At 44.5% G+C, this 21,576-nt stretch overlaps 1 protein-coding gene across 1 annotated transcript in view; it reads left to right on the forward strand.

The window, feature by feature from the left end:
* The window catches only part of SMARCAL1 (SWI/SNF related, matrix associated, actin dependent regulator of chromatin, subfamily a like 1), a 60,272-nt gene extending 43,754 nt beyond the window's left edge, over window positions 1–16,518 (forward strand). The window contains 6 exon segments of the mRNA XM_021076244.1: window positions 1,686–1,788; window positions 9,647–9,829; window positions 10,892–10,992; window positions 11,883–11,979; window positions 16,236–16,401; window positions 16,404–16,518. Coding sequence (XP_020931903.1) covers window positions 1,686–1,788; window positions 9,647–9,829; window positions 10,892–10,992; window positions 11,883–11,979; window positions 16,236–16,401; window positions 16,404–16,453 — 700 coding nt within the window. The 3' untranslated portion in view covers window positions 16,454–16,518.

Genomic DNA, 21,576 nt, shown 5'->3' on the forward strand with positions numbered 1-21,576 from the left:
TAAATCTCTGAATTTCATAATCACACAACTCGTAGTGGAAATTGGATTATAAATCTTAAAAACCCCCGTTTCCTCTGATAGTCTCTCTTCTTCCCCTTTTTTGCTGTCGTTTGTTTTCGTTTTAGTGGATGCATTTCAATGGAAAAGCCAAGGTTATTACGGTCGGCAAATATTTGCAGCCTGGTAGCTCAGGGACACGAGGAAGGGCAAAGCAGCAGCGCCATGTCCGAGATTTGGAGGGAAGAGAAGCCCTAGGAAAATGGGGGCTATGCTATTTATGGGCTGGCCATGTTAATTTTATGGCCTTGTGACTTTCTGATGTTGTACCAATAGGCTTTGTTGCTTATATCATGGCAAATTTTAGGTCAAAGTAATTAGGTCACGCTAGTACCAACAATTCACAAATTGAACTGAAATCCATACCCTGGTTGGCCATAGTGTTGTTTGAAAATAATTCTTTAGAAGACAGTTCGCTTACCTTCCCATCCCCTGCTTGTACTGTAATAGGAGACCTTGAGATTTGTCCTTCTCCAAGGAGAGCAAGGCCTGTTCTCTGCTAAGATACATCCAGGCGCTGGGATGGTCTTGGGCAGGGCGAGCGCTCTTGTGTCCTGTCTGAGGCAGCTCACCTTCCCTCCGCCTGTGCAAGAGCTACAACCTGTACTAGGACTGGGAATCCTTTTGGGGCGCCAGTGCCAGGGCAAGCCTAGAGCTCTGCCGACTGGGAGACTCCTTCCTACAGCTCCCCAGGGGTAACTGCCTTCCTTTCTCACCTCAGGTAAAGATAAGGAGCAGAAAGTCAAGAAAAAACAGCGAATGGAAGAGAGAAGTAAAGGGAGAATAAAGACCAGGCAAATAGGAGTTCCTGTTGTGGCTCAGAGAGTTAAGAACCCGACTAGTATTCATGAGGACACGGGTCTGACCCCTCTCCTCACTCAGTGAGTTAAGGATCCGTGAGCTGCAGCATAGGTTGTAGATGCTGCTTGGATCTGGTGTGGCTGTGGCTATGGTGTAGGCCAGCAGCTCCAGCTCCATTTTGTCTCCAGGCCTGGAAACTTCCATATGCTGCAGGTGTAGCCTAAAAAGGAAAAAAAAAAAAAAGAAGACCCAGCAAATAAGGCTTTTCACCCTATATTCCTTGGCCTCAGCAAATAATTCACTTATCACTGCCTTAACTGCGGGCCCTGTGGTTTGCAGTCTGATGTGTGAGGGAACTTGAAAGCTAATATGTTATTACATATGTCTCAGTGGTGTACTTCCAGAAATTTAATTGCTGTCAGAATTCCTTAATCCTTGTCCAGGCATTTTCACATTTAGAGATGATACTTCCATTTTTATCGAAAAGACATTATAATGATAGTCGCAGCCAAAGTGCAAACTGTTAATTGTCTCGTTGGACCCCCAGTAGTAAGAATGTTTCGATAACTTATCAGAGATACATAAAACATAGGGATACTTCCATTTATTTCTGTGTGGGAGATGACTGAAAAGCAGAGAGAACTCTCTGCACGTGGCAGAAGGTGCCTTCCCCACAGGGGAAAGGGGAGAGGGCAGCTCTCAGAGAAGGGAGAAGGTACCTGGAAGGTGTCCCCCACAGATGCAGTCACTTTTCAGTAGTTAACCTCAGTTGGATTGCATGAATGTTTCCTATGTTTCACTTATGATGTTATCATTGTCCACTACAGCGAGTATATCCTGGACCTACTGGAAAGTGGAAGAGAGAAGTTTCTGGTGTTTGCCCACCATAAGGTGGTTCTGGATGCAGTTACCGAAGCGCTCGAGAGGAAAGTAAGCTCCCTTTGAAATTCGGCATAGGATGCTTATTTTTTTTAATTGAAGTATAGTTAATTTACAGTATTGTGTTAGTTTCAAGTGAGCACAGGATACTTTTATTGTTTGTGTGTTGGCTGCTGAGTTTTGTTCTGGGCAGACTGAGGTGAGATCTGAGCAAAGAAGTGAGGCGGCAGTTTCCAGAAACATTGCAGCAGAATTTGAAAAATTTCTCTCAGTTATAGAACCACAGTGGGGTCAAAATATATTCCCAGTGGTGTCATTTATCTTCCTCCATGCTTTATACAGATATCCCAGGAGTCCTGTTTTGGGAACATCTCCCACTGGGTCTTCCATTATCCTGTATAAATAATTACAAAACAGGAGGGAGCAAAAATTGTTCACTTGTGTGAAGACAAGTATTTATATGAATATCCTCCCCCTTTTTTTTGTCTTTTAGGGCCACACCACAGCATATGGAGGTTCCTAGGCTAGGAGTCGGAATCAGAGCTGCAGCTACCAGCCTGCACCACAGCCACAGCAGTGCCAGATCCAAGCCATGTCTACAGCAACCTACACCACAGCTCACAGCAACTCCGGATCCTTAACCCATTGAGCCTGACCAGGGATCGAACCTGCGTCGTCAAGGATACTAGTCAGATTTGTTTCCACTGAGCCACCACGGGAACTCTCTTCTCTTCCCCTTCTTTGCTCCTCCTTTTCTGTCAAAGTGCTTTTATTAATTATATGTTCCCCAGTACAAACTTCAGTACAGAGTTTTATGACTCTCATTAAATTGAGTGAAAAATATCTAGAAAGATTTCCAAGGATGTTCATTAAAACTCAACCCATCATGCTTTCATCTCTCTTTTCATTTTTGGTTAAATTTGGAACCATAAATTGCCTTTCATCTTCCTTCATCTCTTACATTTATGTTTTATTTCAAATACACAGAAGGGGAGTTTCCTGTTGTGGCTCAGTGAGTTAAGAACCTGACATAGTGTCTGTGAGGATGTGAATTCGATCCCTGCCTCACTCAGTGAGTTAAGGATCCAGCATTGCCTCAAGCTGTGGCATAGGTCGTAGATGTGGCTTGGATCCAGTGTTGCTGTTGCTGTGCATAGGTCTACAGATGCAGCTCCAATTCAGCATCTGGCCTGGGAACTACCATATGCTGCAGGTGTGGCACTAAAAAGAAAAAAAGTGGGGTACAGAGAAACATACAACAAACACTGTGTCCCTCATCCAGATTTAATAAATGAAGTTTTGCTGTATTCAAAGTTTTTAACCTTTTAAAAATTATAGTTGATTTACAATTTGTGCCAGTTTCTGCTATAGAGCAGAGTGACTCAAAATTTATTTTTAAGTAATAAAATAGCCCTCTCATTCATTCCTCTTCCTTCCTCTTTGGAAGTAACCACTTTCCTGACTCCTCCCCCTCCATATTGTAATACTCCACTCTAAGTATGTATCCTTAAACGATACATATTCTCCTTTGTATATTTTTTAGACTTATATAAACAGCAGTGTAGTATAAATACCTTGAAGTTTACTTTTATGTTCAACATTACTTTTTTTTTTTTTTTTTTTTTTTTTTTTTTGTCTTTTTGCCATTTCTTGGGCCACTCCCCACATATAAAGGTTCCCAGGCTAGGGGTCCAATCAGAGCTGTAGCTACCGACCTACACCAGAGCCACAGCAACTTGGGATCCAAGCCGTGTCTGCAACCTACACCACAGCTCACAGCAACGCTGGATCCTCAACCCACTGAGCAAGGCAGGGATGGAACCCGCAACCTCATGGTTCCTAGTCGGATTCGTTAACCACTGCGCCACGACAGGAACTCCAGTTCAACATTACTTTTGAGATTTCTCTTTGTAGCATTACAGGTTCAGTTCACTCACTACTGGATGACTGTTCCATAGTTTACCCATTCTCCTGCTGATGGGTGTTGAATTTTATTCACTGTTACGCAAATATTTCTGTATATGTTATGTACCTACCTAAGTATGTCTTCTGTATGTACATAGGCATGTCCAGGCATGATCTTGCATGATCCTTGGATAGGCTTATCTTCAGCTCTGCTGGATGTTGTCAGTTTGCACCTTGCTCTCTAAGGTAGTTCCTCCTGTTCTGTGTGCTCATCACCGCTTAGTATTAATCAGACTTTTTACTTTTGCCAATACAGTGAAATGAAGTCTCATTTCACTCTTTTTTTTTTTTTTTTTTTTTTGTGGCTTCTTAGGGCTGAACCCGTGGCATATGGAGGTTCCCAGGCGAGGGATCAAATTGGAGCTATAGCCACCAGCGTACAGCACAGCCACAGCAATGCCAGATCCAAGCCACGTCTGTAACCTACCCCACAGCTCACAGCAAAGCAGATCTTTAACCCATTGAGCTTAACCGACTAAGCGAGGCCGGGGACTGAACCTTCGTCCTCGTGGAGGCTAGTCAGATTTGTTGCCACTGAGCCACAACAGAAACTCCTTCATTCTCGTTTTAATTTGCCTTTCCCTGACTACCAGTAAAAGGCATATCTTTTAATGTGTTATTTGGTCATTTCAGGCTCTCTTCTGTGGATATTCTGTTTGTGTCCTTTGCCTGTTTTTTTGTTGATGATTTGTCTTTTTCTCATCGATTTGAAAACAGTATTCCTAAATTCTAGATACTAATCCTTTATCAGTTATCTTTTCATATTGTTTCTATTGAACAGTTTCAAATTTTTATTTTGATTTTTAATGATAACGTATTTCAAGTGTATTTGTTATTTCCTATATGGTCTTTAACTTTTATGACTGGTTTAAGGACTCCTTTCCTGCTTGAGGTCATGAAGATTTTCTTCTGTTTTTTGTTTGTTTGCTTGCTTGCGCTTCCTGAAAATTTTAGAGGTGGCCCATTAATCCACCTGGGCTTGAATTTTATATATAATACAGGGAGCCAGCCAATGAATTAAAAGCTATAGTCCTTAGAAAGAAAAAAATCAGAGCTATTACTAGTTTTGAGAAACCAAATTAATTTGAAAACTATTAGAATGCATAAAAGTTTAGTGTAGAGTGCTTAGGTTCCAAATAAAATAAATTTCTTTTTTTATGCACCAGCTATAACTAATTAGTTAATGTAATGGGAATAAGCTAAATTCATAGAAACAAATAGAAAGTACCAATAATGATCTCACCAAGAAGAGTGTAGAAACTTAAGAGTTGCAGAGAGCTGTGCCATGTTCCTCTGTGAAAAGCTAAAAAGTAAAAATGCCTGTCCATCCCAAATTAACTTGTAGGTTAATTCAGTTCTAAGAAAAAGCCCAATTGACTTTCTTTTAATTTTTTTTTAATTTTAAAATTTTATTGAAGTAGAGTTGACTTACAGTGCTGTGGTAATTTCTGCTACACAGCGAAATGAGTCAGTTGCACATATACATACATCCATTCTTTCTGAGATTCTTTTCCCATTTAGATTATGGGAATATTCAGTAGAGTTCTCTGTGTAATACACCAGGTCCCCATTGCCCCACCATTCCATATTCCTGCCACAGTGTGCATGTGCCAATCAGAAACCCCCACCAACTGGATTTTTTTAAAGGAACTTTATACTATTATTATAATAGAGTTTCAAAAAAATAAGCAAGAACAGTATCCAAGACAACTTTGAAAAAAGAAGTGCAATGTTGACAGACTTTTTCCTTCGGGTATTAAAATCTATTCTAAAACTCAGTCATGTCGTTTCAAGAACTGAAGGCCAGATGTGTGCAATGAATAGAAAGCCTTTTAATAAAAAGCAAATATATGACCAAAGAGTTATCACAAATCAGATTTAATGTATTCACAGGTAAAGTTTGGGTAATTGGCTAAGTAATTGGAAGGGAAACTTAAGTGAAACTTTAATTCATTGTTTAGTATATTAAATTCCAGGTGAGTCAAAGCTTTCTGAAACAATGTATTATAAGAAAATATGGATATCACTTATATCTGGAATCTAATATAGGCACAAATGAACCTTTTCACAGAAAAGAAAATCATGGACTTGGAGAATAGACTTGTGTTGCCAAGGGGGAGGGCAGGAGTAGGATAGATGGGGAGCTTGGGGTTAATAGATGGAGACTATTGCCTTTGGAATGGATAAGCAATGAGATCCTGCTGTGAAGTACTGGGAACTATGTCTTGTCACTTATGATGGAGCATGATGTGGAAAAAAAAAAGAATGTATACATATATGTGTAACTGGGTCATCATGCTGTATAGTAGAAAATTGACAGAACACTGTAAACCAGCTATAATGGAAAAAAATAAAAATCACTATATAAAAAAAATAGAGATGAACATAGAGCTAGCTGATCACTGGACTGGGAGGGAATGACTTTCTAAGCATAAAAATAATGATGAGGTAGTTTACATGTGGTGCAGTGGGTTAAGGATCCAGCATTGCTGCAGCTGCAGCATAGGTTGCAGCTGCAGCTCTGATTCATCCCTGGCCCAGGAGCTTCCATATGCTGCAGGTCCAGCCATTAAAAAAAAAAAAGAAAATGATGAAAGAAATTACAAAGGAAGAAAGTGATTCAAATTACTAAAAACCACACTATACACAGTGGTTAAATCATGGTTCTTGTACACATATTTTTTTTGGCAGGGCAATTTGGCAATAACTTAGCATGCACACAAATTTTTCCATCGTCATCTTCTAGGAATTTATCCTAAGGAAATAACCAGACCAGTCAGGTAGATTTGTGTGCAAGAGTATTAGTCATGTTTTATTTATAATATTGATTAATTAGAAACCCAAATGTTCAACAGTAGGTATCCCATTTTTTTTTATTTCTTTTATTTTTTTTCCATTTTTTTTTTATTACTCAAATGAATTTATCACATCTGTAGTTGTATAATGATCATAACAATCTGATTTCACAGGATTTCCATCCCACAGCCCAGGCACATCCCCCCACCCTAGGTGTCCCATTAAATAACAGTCCATCTATCCATGAAAAATAATGGCACAGATCACTGCTCCTTTGTGGAGTTCACTGGACCCTTTAAGAATCAAATATGATAGCTTAGTGGTTAGAAGTCGGTGCTTTCACCTCTCTGGCCCAGGTTTGATCCCTGGTCTGGGAACTCCCACATCAAGCTGCTGTACACCTCAGCCAAAAAAAAAAAAAATCTGAAATATGAATTTTGTTGAAATGATAATTTTTTATAAAACCTGTCAAGTCAGCAGAGGTTTTAAAAATGTCCAGTGCTCACTCTTGATACAGTGCAGTGAGCTGGACATGCTTATACATTACATGTTAGAAAGTAACTTTGTAGAGTTCCTGTCGTGGCACAGTGGAAATGAATCCAACTAGGAACCATGAGGTTGCAGGTTCGATCCCTGGCCTCGCTTAGTGGGTTAAGGATCCGGCATTGCCGTGAGCTGTGGTGTAGGTCGCAGATATGGCTCGGATCTGGCTTTGCTGTGGCTCTGGCATAGGCCGGTATCAACAGCTCCAATTGGACCCCTAGCCTGGGAAGCTCCATGTGCTGTGGGCACAGCCCTAAAAAAAAAAAAAAAAAAAAAAGGCAAAAAAAGAAAAAGAAAGTAACTTTGTGATAATATGAGGAGCCTTCAATTAAGTTTTTTCCTCATAACACTTTGAGTTTTAATAGTCTCATCTAAGAATATAACCAAATATGGGCAAAGAACCAAGAATAGGTTTATTTTAACCCATCTTCAAACATTTAATTTAGTAACTTTATTGAGGTATAATTACCATGCAGTAAACTGCACATATTTGAAGTGTACAAGTGGGTAAAAATCAGGATAGTTATTGAGAGACAGAATGAAAAGTGGCCACCGAACTGAGAAGGTATCTTGAGACCAAAAAACAAGACGGGCAGTTCCATATGATCAATGGATCAGTTTATTATTGGGTAACTTCCAGACAGGACTGGGTGGATAGTGATCCAGAAGCAATGGCCTGCACTCTTCAGTGCTGAGGAGCCACTAGGAATATTGTATAGTTGACTTGGGGTATCATGTGGGTATGTGCTTGGGGACAGGAGTGCATTCCTAAGTCAAGATTTTTGATGGGTAACTAGTCTCCTGAGTGTCAGAAATACGTCATCATATGTCACTGTCATTGGCGACTAATGGAGCATATCGGCCACCTGGACCTAATGATTATTAAACAGTATCTATTAATTGCAAAGCCTTTGATGACAGGCAAGAGACTTACTACACTACACCCTAGGTAGCGTCAGTGGAAGGACAGGAGGAACTGGACGGGCACAAGATGGTGTGAGTTATGCTAACAGCCGCACAGTAGTGAATGGACTCATCAGCCCCAGAAGTGTCCTCCTTGCCTTTGTAATCCCTGTCCTGTAATCTCCAGGCCACTACTGATCTGCTATCACTATAGAATAATTTGCATTTTTAGAGCTTAATATAAATGTGGAATCATACATTGTATACTTTTTAAAAATCTGATTTCTCTCAACATATTTTGAGATTCATACATGTTAGTGCATATGTCTACAACAGTTCATTTCCTTTATTGATGAGTAATATTCCATTGTATGCATATACCACAATTTTTTATCCACTCACCTGTTGGTGGACATTTGTCAACCCATCCTTTTTTAGTGAAAATTAGAAACCCCTCCAAATGTGAATAAATAGATAAATGGTTAAATTATACTAATTTAGTTTCTTTACAATATACTGTTTATTGGAGAAAAGCAAAATGTAGAATTATTTATGGAGTTCCTGTTGTGGCTCAGCACATTATGAATCAGACTAGTATCCATGAGGATGCAGGCTCAATCCCTAGCCTCACTCAGTGGGTTAAGAATCCTGTGTTGCCATGAGCTGTGGTGTAGGTCACAGATGTGGTTCAGATCCTGAGTTGCTTTGGCTGTGACAGAGGCTGGCAGGTGTGGCTCTGATTTGACCCCTACCCTAGGAACTTCCATATGCCATGGGTGCAGCCCTAAAAAGACCAAAAAAACAAAAACAAAAAAAAGGCAACTATCAGATAAGACCTAGCACTCTTGGGCGTTTATCTCAGAGGGATGAAAAACATGTTCACATGAAAACTTGTACACAAATGTTCTTGACAGCTTTACTTGTAGTAGTGCAAAGCTGGAACCAACCCCGATGTCTTTCCGAAAGTGAATGGCTAAACCATGGTACATCCATGCCACAGATCTCTGCTCAGCAATGAGAAGGAATGAGCTACCTGTGCGGTGAACCACCCACAGAGCAGCGGCTTGGATGACCCTCCAGGCAATGATGCTGAGCAGAAAGAGCCCAGCCCCAAAGGTTACACAGTGTTTAGCCCCATTTATATAACATTCCTGAAGTGGAGCATTTTAGAAATGCAGGACAGATTAGTAGGGACTGAGAGGGTGAGGGGAATGCAGGAGGGAGGTGGTTGTGGCTAAAAAAGGGCTAGGGAGCATCTCTCTGTGCTTAGAAGTGTTCACCATCTCCACTGTGACGGTGGGTATGTGAAAACCCTCATGTGAAATAAAACTTTAGGATGCACATGTGCACACACATGAGTTTAAATAAAACCGGGGACATCTGGCCAAGATCAGTGGATTGTATCAAAGTCAGTATACAGTTGTGATATGCTATGCTTTTACCAATATCACCGTCAGGGGAAACTGGGCAAAACATGCAAGGGATCCCTCTGCATTATCGCTTAAACCACAGGCCAATCTAAAATTATCTAAGTTTTAGCTGGAAAGGAAAGACCAGCAAAGAAGCTCAGAAAGTGGTACCGAGTGTTGGGCTTGCAGCTCTGCCCAGCTTTGAGCCCGAGCAGCCGGGCTCTGTCCTTGGAGCTGTGGCGTCAAGACCCTGGCACTGTGCTCCCACCCCGCCTCCTTCCTTGTCCCTGCAGCGCGTGCAGCACATCCGCATCGACGGATCCACCTCCTCAGCTGACCGTGAGGACCGGTGCCAGCGGTTCCAGCTGTCCAAGGGGCACACCGTGGCCGTGCTGTCCATCACCGCCGCCAACATGGGCCTCACCCTCTCCTCGGCTGATCTGGTGGTGTTCGCAGAGCTGTTCTGGAACCCAGGGGTAAGGGGCATGCTTCTGGCTGCAGGGAAGAGGGGGCTAATGTCCGCGGGGGAGGCGGGGTTTCTGTGTACCGTCCCTGCTGCCAGTATCATCTTCCTCCGTTTCTTAGGCCTCACAAACATGTCTAGACTCTCTACACATCTGTCTTGACCTCTTTTGGCTGGGTAGCAGGTCTTCATAGCAGGCTACTAAGTAGGATTATCGACTCCTTATGATCGATGGGCAAATTAAAGTTTTAGAAAGAATCTCAGGACCCATCTCTCCATGAAGAAATCCGGGCGCAGAGAGCTCGGCAGCCCCGGCCCCAGCCCAGGCCTCTGACTTCCCAGGCTGACCCCTTTTATCACCCAACCCCGTGAGCCGCTTACCAATGGAGGCACAACAGGACTGCATGGGTGTTCCCTCAACACAGCTGTGGTGCCCACTGGCCTTATGTGGTCAGCTCAGGGCAGTGACAGCAGATGGAAAGCATTTGTTTGGGTTCATAAAGTTTTCTCCTGAATTCCAGAAGAAAGTTCTTTCCCTTCCGATGATCTGATGTGGCGTGGCGCACATTGATCACACGTCCGCCGCTGCGGTAACAACAGGCATACTTAGAGGTTGAAGGCATTTTATAATAGAAACCACATGCTACGGTTTACCCCCATATAAAAAGGCCTGATCATATATGGCCTCTCCCCTGGCGCAGTATTTTTATCCGATAGAAGATAACTTTATTCCGCGGAGGAAGAATAGAAGCGTGCCGGGTCTCCTTTGTTTGCCCTTTGTCGTGGCTGATGGCAGAGCTGAAGCTCGCTCTCCCACCACGGCGCCCAGCAGGGGGTGGACAGCCTACATCCACAGCTACCCAGCTTCAGATTGAGTCCCCTGGTGACCAGTGTTGTGTTTGCTTCTCCCTTTGTCAGATGACAGGTTGTTTGTGGTTAGAGGCTCGCAGATCCCTGCTACACGACATGTAGTTGGGGACGGGGGGGGGGGGGGGGGGGTGGTAGACTCTGGGGGCAAGGGGCTGCCTACTCTGGTGGCCTTGACCACATGCAGCCTGATCCCCTCGCCTGGCAGGTGCTGATGCAGGCTGAGGACCGGGTGCACCGCATCGGACAGTCCAACTCCGTGGGCATCCACTACCTGGTGGCGAGAGGCACAGCTGACGACTACCTTTGGTGAGGCCGCTGGCTGGCGGGTATGGGGGTGGACATGGATCAGTATTTCCTTTGCTCCTAAGAGCCTCTGCCTTTGCTGAGGTCTCCAGGAATCCACACAGAAGACCCATTAGCAGTGCCCTGGCCCTTTCATCATGGCCCTGTTTGGCCTCCTGCCAGCTTACTGGTGGCTCCAGGGGGCTTGAGGAAATCTTACAGGAATGAGGGCACGTGCTCCTTCCCACTGGCCTGAGACAAGGGAACAGCTCTTAAAAGGGTGACGTGTAGGTGAATTTCATTTCTAAAGCACTCTGTTCTCAGAGGTGAAGGCATTTGCTGAGACAGGGATTCGGCCCCATTTGCCCGTTTATAACATTTGCTGGTCCAGCGAGGCCATGTCTTCCAGAGCTGCTGCCGTGCCACCTGGAAAGTGGGCCATGTTGTGCTTTCTTAGCAGAACTGGGGTGACATTTTCATCTCTGGGGATCCATGTCCTTTGAGAAAAAAACCCCCAAACGTTCCCTCCCCAGTCCCATTTCCCACTTCCTGATGTTAAGTTTCTTATCACACTCGTTTCCACTCCTTAGCTCTGTTTTCAGCCTTCTAAGGCATCTTACCTTTGTAGTGTGTGGGGGTTGCCCCTACTCCCTCTCTTTGTTAGTGGATTTGTTAACTGGCACCTCATAACAGCGCCAGGTTCAAAATTCTGTTGTAATAGCATTGATTTCCTTCACATCTTCCAGTAGAAAGAATTTTAAGCCTGCTGATAGGAGCCCTGAATTGCTTGGTTTAGAATAGACAGGAGGTAAATATTTCAGATGGGCGTTTGTGCCTGGGGAGTTGCAGAGATGTGAAACCATAAACACGTCATGGTCACACTGTCCGCACTGAAGTTCATTTCTCCCCAACAGGCCCCTGATTCAAGAGAAGATTAAAGTTCTGGGTGAAGCTGGGCTTTCTGAGACCAATTTTTCAGAAATGACAGAAGCCAGAGATTACTTCTACAAGGTAATACTGTTAGTACAAGTTTGTGTGCCTAATGCACAGTGAGGCCCCAAAACCTGAAATGTGGAATTTGGAGCAGAGAAAGGCTTATTGCAGGCCATGCAAGGAGACTTGTGGCTTCTGCCCTAAAAAAAATCCTGAACTCCCCAACCCAAAATTGTAAAGCATTTTAAAAGCCAGGTGAGGAAGTGGGGTTGCAGGGTAAGTAGATCAGCTTTCTCACAGTTCTCTGATTGGTTGATGGTGAGGTCACAAGGTGGTGTCACAGGGGTTCACATTATCAGTCCTTAGGTGCCAGTAGGTCTGGGGGCTACATTCTCATGATCATCAAGTAGTTAATTTCTTCCTTTTGGCGATGGTTTTAGCATCTGTAAAACCACTCAGGAAATGTGTATCAGATACTGTCATTGAGGTGCTTCAGAGAGGAGCTACAGCAGCGCAGGAAGGCCCCATAGGGTCCTGCTCAGTTACAACCCCAGCACATGGCTCCCTGCCATGGGGGCAGAGGGAGGCATGAAGCTTCCGACCCAGTGGGAGCTGACCCAGTCATTCTTGGGTCAGTCCTTGTATGCATCCCTTTATGGAGAAGTGCTGGCATTAACTCCTGCTGCTTCTGACCTGCCCTCCTAGATCCTCACAAAACCAAGACCTCCAAATACTGCCTCTTCCATCAGGCCATTAGAAACTGACAGAAACCTCCCCATGGCAGCTGTTTTAACTGTTGCAAAAAGTACACAGCAACACTATGCAGCAGGCCTGCCACCAGAACATGTCCCCAGCACAGAATGGGAGTGTTTCACAAGGGGGATTGCTTTTATAGAGCATATTTTCCCCTCTGTCACTGCATTTTATTCTCAGTGTCTCTGCATTTTATAAAGGGGTGAATGGAGACTTGCAGAGCAGTTAAGACCAGCCCACAGTCACAGGTTACATGAAGCCAGCCCAAGTGGGAAGGCTTCTGGGCTTGGCCCCACATTTCCCATGTGGCAGCCCTTCTTATTGTCAAGGAGAGGCCAATGAACATCCTTCCATGACCAGATTGGCCATGTCAGAGATGCTGAGAGGAGGCCTACTTGCCTCTGGACAGGGCAGCCTGAGGTCAGCAGGCCTGCCCCAGCCTAGCTCTCCGGCCCCATTGCTGCCACAGCCCTTCTTCCTCCATCTCAATGAAACGAGGGGGAGGAGCGTGAGGTACAAAGACTCCCAAGGGCTGGTCTCCTGTCGCCTGCTCAGATGGTTGACAAGGAAGGTGAGAACTCAGGAGATCTTGCCTGCCAGAGGCCAACTCCTGAGTAAATTGTTTCCAATGAGAGTGCTGGGACAGAGGTCTGAGCCTTAGGCAGAAAGGCAGCCTTGTTCCTCAGGAAACCAAGGTGCCTTCTCCTTCCTGTGGAATCCCTGAGCATAAGAAGCTGAGTTAAATCAACAGTCTCATAGGTGATGCTAAGACTTAGTCTGAGGATGTCATCTTTCATTTACATTTACTTAGTAACTAAATTCTTTCTTCAAAGTGTAATTATTGGGATAAGTAAGACTTGGGAGAATGCCGAGACCAGCTCAGGAGGTTGGGGCTGAAGAATGGGTGCTGTGAAACTTAAGGAAAAAAGTTAACATAAAGCAAGACACAGAGACATTTATCTTAAGTAAAGGTGGGAACCGGGGACTCAAGGTCTCAGGGACCAAGAGCACCGCCTCAAGAAACCACACTGCTTATATTGTGCTCTTGAGGATTACGTCCAGTGAGGGGGGGGTTGTAGGTGCAGCAGGAGTTATTTTTAAGTTATTTTAAAAGTCACATAGCCGGTTGCTGATTAAGCTTTTATTCTGACTTTTAGGCATTTAACAATCATTAGCATTTGAGGAAGCTTGGCATCAGCTATCTATGCATAACATCTAGAGCATCACCACTGTGCTTCTGCAGATGGCATGCCTATGTGCAGCAACCCGGAGTGTCTAGGTTTGCACCTTGGTTCTCCTTGCTAATGCACATCCTGCTAATGACCCCTCATAAACCCCTTGGGGCCATGAGGCTCCTCTTTTATTCTTTAGAGGACATATCATGCTGTGCAAACCAGCGTGCCTATCTGCACAGGTCGGAGTGCCTAGACCAATGCATTAAGTCCTCATTCAGCTGACCCTATGAATAACTTATGCCTTTAGGTCTTTGTTCTTAAGCTTAAGTCATTCGCCAGCACTGTGACTGTTTTCCAAGCAGGAAGATGGGGTAAAGTAAAGCAGGACAAGATGGAGTTTTCAGCAAAGAGGCTAAGAAAATATTGTAGAAACATGTCTCGCAACAGGGGAAGATCATATTTTTTAATGTAGAGTATAAATTATCCTTATGGTTAATAAGCCAGTTTTAAAACAAACCTTGTCTTTAAACTTTGTAAAAAACTTTTTAATCAGTTGAATGGTGACTATTTTGACAGAGCTTTGGTTATTATGTACCCTTTGAAAAGAAAGAGCCTTATTTTTAAAGGATTCTCAACCAATGAGAATGGACATATTTATAACTCATTTATTCATACTGGCCTGACCCTCAGTTGCTCTAAATTAGTTAAGAATTCCGCCTAAAATGCAAATGCGAGATAATGTAAATGGAGTTTCTCAATACTTATTTTGATTAATAGTTATGTCATTTTTTAAAAAATTAAAATAGGGCTGAAAACTTTATCAACTATTAGGAAAAGAAAATGTTGTCTCCTATACAAGAGCCAAAAGCAAAAGAGGTTATGTCTGCCTGCCTGCTGAGAGGGGAAGTGAGATATTCGTCTGATCTTGGAGCTTGCTTCCCTTTAATTATGCATGCTCCGAATTAGCACATAGCGTTACAGCATCATAATCGAGTGCACATGCACAGTTGTTTCTCCCTGGAGTGGGCTGCCTTGCGGACGGCATTTCCTTGACCTTGCAGTTGCTCAGACAGAGGCGGAAGAAGAGATCGTAGAAGAGGACACGTGGATGGTGTGGCTCTGACCTTGATCTGTAATGTCACTTCGCATCTGAGCGGCTGGGATCCTGAGAGGCGAGGAAATGTAGGGTGCGGGTTATAGACTAATCTAGAGTCCTTGCAGGATCCATTTTCAGGAACTTCACTTCACCAGCGTGGAGGGTGAAGCAAAGAAATCGTGGCCAGTTAGGTTGAGGCCTGACTGTAAAGGTCATGAAAAGCCAGGGAAGCAGCGTTAGATTTGACAAGGTAGAGGGTGGTGCCCAGTGACATGACAGGAAAATCTTGTTAGAGGGTAGTCTGGAGGGAAAAATCAGCCAAGAAAAGACCTGTGAGCAACTGACATGAGAAGAGGCCTGAGGCAGGAAGTGCAGTGAAGCCCCTGCAGATCCACGTGGGACAAAGGGACGTGACCCAAGTAATGAACCTGCCTGCGACAGAGGGAGGAGCCAGCCTCAAGAGGTCTGATGTGTAAGATCTGGAGTCAGGCTGCCCTGGTGATTGCAGTCAGGTCGGGGTGCAGGGTGCGGGGGTGGGGGTGCATGGTGGGAGACCATCAAAACCAGGGAACTGCAGCAGCTGATCTGGGGATACAGGAGTGGGAGGGGAGGTGATTGGTTTTTTAAGCAAGGCTTATGGAACTGTGGGATATCAGTGGAGATACTGACTATGTGCCTCTGGGTTGAATGATGGTCACAGCTGGAAATTTAGAGGACAAATCAGCAAAGGGTGGAGCAAGCCCATCGTGTGCTGTGGTTGCAACCGCTGGGCGTGATTTTAGCACTCTGCCACTGTAGTCAGTCAGTGCGTAGGTGCAGTTGGTGGGCATCCTGATCACTTGTAACTTTAGGGTAGTCAGAAACGGGTACATGTAACTACTTATCAATATGTTGAGTGTATGTTTTGTAGCCACTCCGAAAATTAGGTGTAATCCATGGCTGAACACAGCGATTTTGGAACTGAATTGCAGTTTAACCTCTCAGTGGAGAAAGGCTCTGGAGGGAGTAAGAGCTTGGGAACTATTTCAGTATCGAAGTACTGATTTGTAAAGTTAGAAAGGAGAAAGCATTCCCAAAATAAATTATGTGAGAGCAGGTTCTCCACTGCTCTCACAACCACTCCTTTTTTTTCTTTTTTCTTTTCTTTTTCCTTTCCTCTCCTCTTTTCTTTTCCCAACAAGCAGCAGAGAAAAGAAGCCAGAAACGAGCTGATCCCTGGCCTTTGCATTTTCTCACCAACCACAGAGCTGAAGGGAGAGTCAGTGTTGGCGCCTGGGTGCTGATACCTTTTTTCTCTTTCTCTGATGAAGGACCCAAAGCAGCAGGAGATCTATGACTTTTTCCAAAAGTCCTTTGAGGAAGACGGAAGCGATATGGAGCTGCTGGCGGCAGCAGAGTCCTTTGACCCAGGAAGTAGTTCCCAGGACACAGGAGACCCACTGGACGAAAGCACATTGATGGGCAGTCCACAGAAGAAGAGAGATTTGAATTTTTTGATAACTGGGACAGTTTTACCTCTCCTTTGTAAGAGGGGCAAAAAAATATTAAAAATCATGGAGTTCATTAAAATAAAAGAAGACATTTTGTTCTTAAGGTCTCAGTGCTGATCTCTGTGTCTGAGCCCAGCAGGTCACCAGGCCAAGTGTCAGCGTTTCCTGTCCCACTTCATGTGTGGGTTTGCTTGGATCTTAACCTTAGCTTTCTGGCTGAGAAATAAGAGCAGGTTGTAGTATTGGCAATTCATGTTCTCTGATTAACAAAGTGCTTCCTATACAGCCCCCCAAAATCTGGATTTTTTTAAATTTATTGATTCAGCAAATATTTACAGAGCACCTAATATATGCCAGGCATTGTCTAGGTGCTAGCAGAAATTCACTAAACAGAAAAAGTGGGAGTTCCCACCATGGCTCAGTGGAAACGAATCTAACTGGTATCCATGAGGATGTAGGTTTAATCCCTGGCCTCGCTCAATGGGTTAAGGATCCAGCATTGCCATGAGCTGTGGTGCAGGCCAGTGGCTACAGCTCTGATTATACCCCTAACCTGGGAACCTCCAAATGCTGCGGGTGCAGCCCTGAGAAAAAAAAAAAAGACAAAAGGAAAAGTGCATGTTTTTGTTGAGGTTATCACATAACAGGAGGGGCAATAGTTATATGTTCTATGAAGAAAAATAAAGCTCAGGTTTAGAACTAGAGTTGACAGGGTTTTTCTATAAACAGCCAGATAGTAATTCATTTTGGCTTTATGGGCCAGGATGTGTCTGTTGGAAGTACTCAAGTCTGCTGCTCTAGCAAGAAATCCACCGTAGATAATCCAGAAACAAATGATTGTGGCTCTTTTCCAATAATACTCTGTTATGGACACTGAATTTTGAGTTTCATAAAATGTTCATGTGTCACGAATTACTATTCTTTTATTTTCAACCATATAAAAATGTAAAAATTGTACTTGGCTCACAGGCCATACAAAATCAGTCAGTGGGCAGGATTTGGCCCACAGACCATAGTTTGCTAGCTAACTCTTGGTTTGGAGCAGCACTGTCCAAAGAAATATAACACAGGGCACATATATGTAAGTTAGTTTTCTAAAGGGTGTTTTTAGTAATATTTTATTCAACCTGGTATATTCAAAATACTGTCATTTCCATGTGGAATCAGCAAATACCCTCCACCTGGCCACGACTTCCAGTTAGTCTCAGACCACTTTGTCTGCAGTTGCACCCTTCCAGGGGCAGCTTGCATCAGTGACTGGGCAAGGTGGGCACAAAGGCCAGATGCAGGACAGGGCTGACGGCAGCATCCACCATAGGGCTCCCACTCCATGTTGTCAGGGGCTCCATCAGGCCTGCATCACAGTTCGTTTCCCTCTGCCTGCCCTGTTTCCTCCTCCTTCCCTTTACAGGTGATCTCCAGTCAGCTTCTTGCACCCCAAACTCTATCTCTATGTTTCCAGAAAACCCAACCTGTAGCAAGGTCTGAGCAGAAATGTTCCATAGGCAGTAGGGGATCTGAGTCTTGTGGCCTCTACCAGATGGAGTGTTTATAGTCAGGGGGCCAGATGAGATCATCTGGGGTCCAGTGGCTTCAGAGAAAAACAGATCTGGGTGAAAGCTGAGCACTCAGCCTTCAGAGTTGGGGAGAGGAGAAGGTGACTCATATGGGTGTCCAGGAGGGGAATTTTTTTTTTTTTCAAATGTTTCAAAAACGAAGGAGTCGCTGCTCTAATTGGTGATGTAGGAAGCCAGGGGGCCAGGTGGACTTGGAGTTAGCCCGGTTTTCCTGGCCCGAGTTGTGCCAGTATGATGGTGTGTGGACTGTTGTTAGACCTGAATGGTCTTCCCTTTTGCACTGTGCACTAGAAGAGGGGCACAGACCAGGCTGAGCACTTTTCATGTGTAGGCACAGTGAACCCCACCTCAGAGGAAAGTAGTTATATTTTCATTTTACAGCAGCAGCAGCAGCCAAGAGCATCTCAGTGGGGAAGAGGCAGTGTGGGACCTGCAGGGTGGGCAGCCCCTCCAGAGCCCACTCTAAGCATCGACCTGCTGCTCTGCCGGGGCATAAGGCTCATGGTGCTTTAGGGGAGTTGTGAGCAGTTTGTTACACAGCTCTCCTCCCCAGAGGCTTGGCCCTGGCTGTGAACCTGCTGGCCTCTCTGCTTAACAAACTAGACCGAGATCCTGGAATGCAACCCCTTCTCATCCCTTTGAATCTCCTTTCCTGGGCTCTCAGCTCCAGTTGAAAGAGGGGATCTTTGGGGGTCACTTACCTACCCTCACTGCTTTCGGAGGAGATCAGGCTCACTGACATCTCAGCACAGTTCGAACTGGGGGGTCATGTCCTGTGTAAGCTCCAGCCTCAGGAAATAACTAGGTAGATGCTGACCTTTCTGCTTTCCTCAGTCAAACTCAACCTCTGGTGACTGTGCTTACTGCTCATCACTGTGTCGTCCACTGCATCTGCCTTCTCCGCACAGTCAGAACTCTTTGGAAAGTTCAGCCTGAACATGGAAGCCTAAGGGCATGACTTGCTTCTCCTGTCTTTGAGAGAAAGATTGCGGAGATCAGCAGCTGAGCTGGCATCTGCTGACTTATCCTGCCATAAGACGCTCTGCTGGGCCCCAGATCTCCATAAATAATTGAGGCTTTGGTTTCTTCCTCACTTGCTAACATGAGAACTACCCATGGTTGTCTGGAGAAAATCCAGGGTCAAGGCCTGGGAGATAACTTTTGTCTGAGCTCTCCTTTGAGCCACCTGAAGTTGTCTCACACCATCTCACTCCCAGCTCTGAATTTTGTTTTTAAATTTTGTTAGCTGTCCCAGCTCAACACATTTGTCTGTAACAGTGACTAGTCTTGTTGAAAGCTTCCAGAGGACAAGTGTTGCCATTTACAGCAACGTGGATGCAATTAGAGATTTTCATACTAAGTGAAGTAAGTCAGAAAGAGAAAGATAAATACCATATGATATCACTTATATGTGGAATCTAAAATATAGCACAAAGGAACCTATCTACAAAATGGAAACAGACTCAGACATGGACAGCAGACTTGCGGTTGCTGAGGGAGAGGGATGGACTGGGAGTTTGGGGTTAGTGAATGCACACTATGACATTTAGAATGGATAAGCAGTGAGGTCATACTGTATAGCCCAGGGAACTATATCCAGTCACTTGTGGTAGAACATGATAGAAGATAATGTGAGAAAAAGAATGTGTATATATACAGTCATATATATATATATATATATATATATATCATGGGTCACTTTGCTGTGTAGCAGAAATTGATAGAACATTGTAAATTAACTATAATACAAAAAATTTTTAAATAAATTTTACTATAATTTTCCCCCAAAGAAGAACTTAACTATTTGTCTAAGAATGATTAACATAGAGCAGTGGCTGCTGTCTCCCCAAACAAGCTGTATTAAGTCTCTTTGTGAGTGGGTGTTCTAAAAAGCCAATGACATCACCTCATGGCTACTGCCCTTAGAGGTTCATAATCTACAGTGGACACAATGATCAATGCAGCTGTGGGGAAGGACATGGTCGCGCTGTACCAGGCAGCCTGCCAGGAGGTGGCCCAGTGAGAACAAAATCCAGAGCCAAAAGAACTACTAATGATCCTACATCAGCTTCACCCAGGTGATTTTTGCAGTCTTAGGGGCCCAATAATGGGAACACCACAGTCATTTCATTAGAGAAAAATCTTTGAACTGAGTTAATACCCAGGAAGCAGAAGGGTTTTGGGATCACAGTTGTCCTGGGAGAGTTTCAGAAAGGAGCATTTCTTCCTGGCTGGTCCCGGTGCCTCTCCACAGCCCTGATCCACGCACTTACAACACATAGCTTGGGAAACATTCAGAAGCCCTCTCTCGTGAGTCTGTGAATGTCTCCAGAGATGCTGCCACCTGCCTGCTGCTCACTCCACCCTCATCAGGGTCTCCAGAAAATGTGCGCACAGCTTTTCCATGGGCTCCACTGGTGTTTGATCAAGTTCTTCAATTGCTGAGGATCTCATTTCCTACTTCTACACTTTTTTTTTTCTTTTTTGGCCACCCCATAGCATATGAAATTCCTGGGCCAGGGATCAGATCCAAGCTGCAGTTGCAACCTATGCCACAGCTGTGGCAATGCGGGATCTGCCCACTGTGCTAGTCCAGGGATTGAACCTGCATCCCAGTGCTCCAGAGACTCCGCCAATCTCCTCTGCACCTCAGGGGCAACCCCTCTACTTCTATTAATGGTCCCTCCTGGAGTTCCTGCTGCAGCACAGTGGGTTAAGAATCCTATTGCAGCAGCTCAAGTGACTGTGGGTGAGGGGGTTAAAGAATGCAGCGTTGTCATGGGCAGCTGTGGCATAGGTCATAGCTGCAGCTTGGCTCAGATTCAATCCCTGGCCTGGGGACATCCATGTGTTGCAAGTGCTGCCATTACCAAAAAAAAAAAAAAAAAAAAAGTCCCTCCTTACTCCAGGGATGTGGCTAGGATACAAGGGGTATGCTTCAAAGTAAAAGTGAATGCATAGGTGATTTTGAGACATAGAGTGTCACATAGAAGAACTGCTTCTGGAGTTCCCGTCATGGCGCAGTGGTTAACGAATCCGACTAGGAACCATGAGGTTGCGGGTTCGGTCCCTGCCCTTGCTCAGTGGGTTAAGGATCCGGCGTTGCCGTGAGCTGTGGTGTAGGTTGTAGACGTGCTTGGCGTAGGCCGGTGGCTAAGCTCCGATTGGACCCCTAGCCTGGGAACCTCCATATGCCGCGGGAGTGGCCCAAAGAGATAGCAAAAAAAAAGACAAAAAAAAAAAAAAAAAAGAAGAAGAAGAACTGCTTCTAAATTAAATGAACAGGTCCCTGCTGCACTTACCTGGGGCCTGTATCACAGAGTGGCCTCTGAGATATTGCAAGGTGTCAGATCAGTGCTTGGCTGTGGGAGTACTCCTCGTATCTGAAACCTCTATTCCTTTGTGTTCTTCGTAACGTGCCCATTGAGCCTCCAGCTGACACCTCTAGTTAAACCTCAGTTTCAGCTACTCTGGAGAAAAACCCTCTCCCTCTCTCTTTCTTCTCTCTCTTGTCCCTGAGGTCCTACAAAGCAAGTTTCATTTATACCATGTAGCCTATATATTTTAAGTTATACCTTCCCAAA

The sequence above is a fragment of the Sus scrofa genome, chromosome 15 (assembly GCF_000003025.6).
Source record: "Sus scrofa isolate TJ Tabasco breed Duroc chromosome 15, Sscrofa11.1, whole genome shotgun sequence".
Classification (NCBI taxonomy): domain Eukaryota; kingdom Metazoa; phylum Chordata; class Mammalia; order Artiodactyla; family Suidae; genus Sus; species Sus scrofa.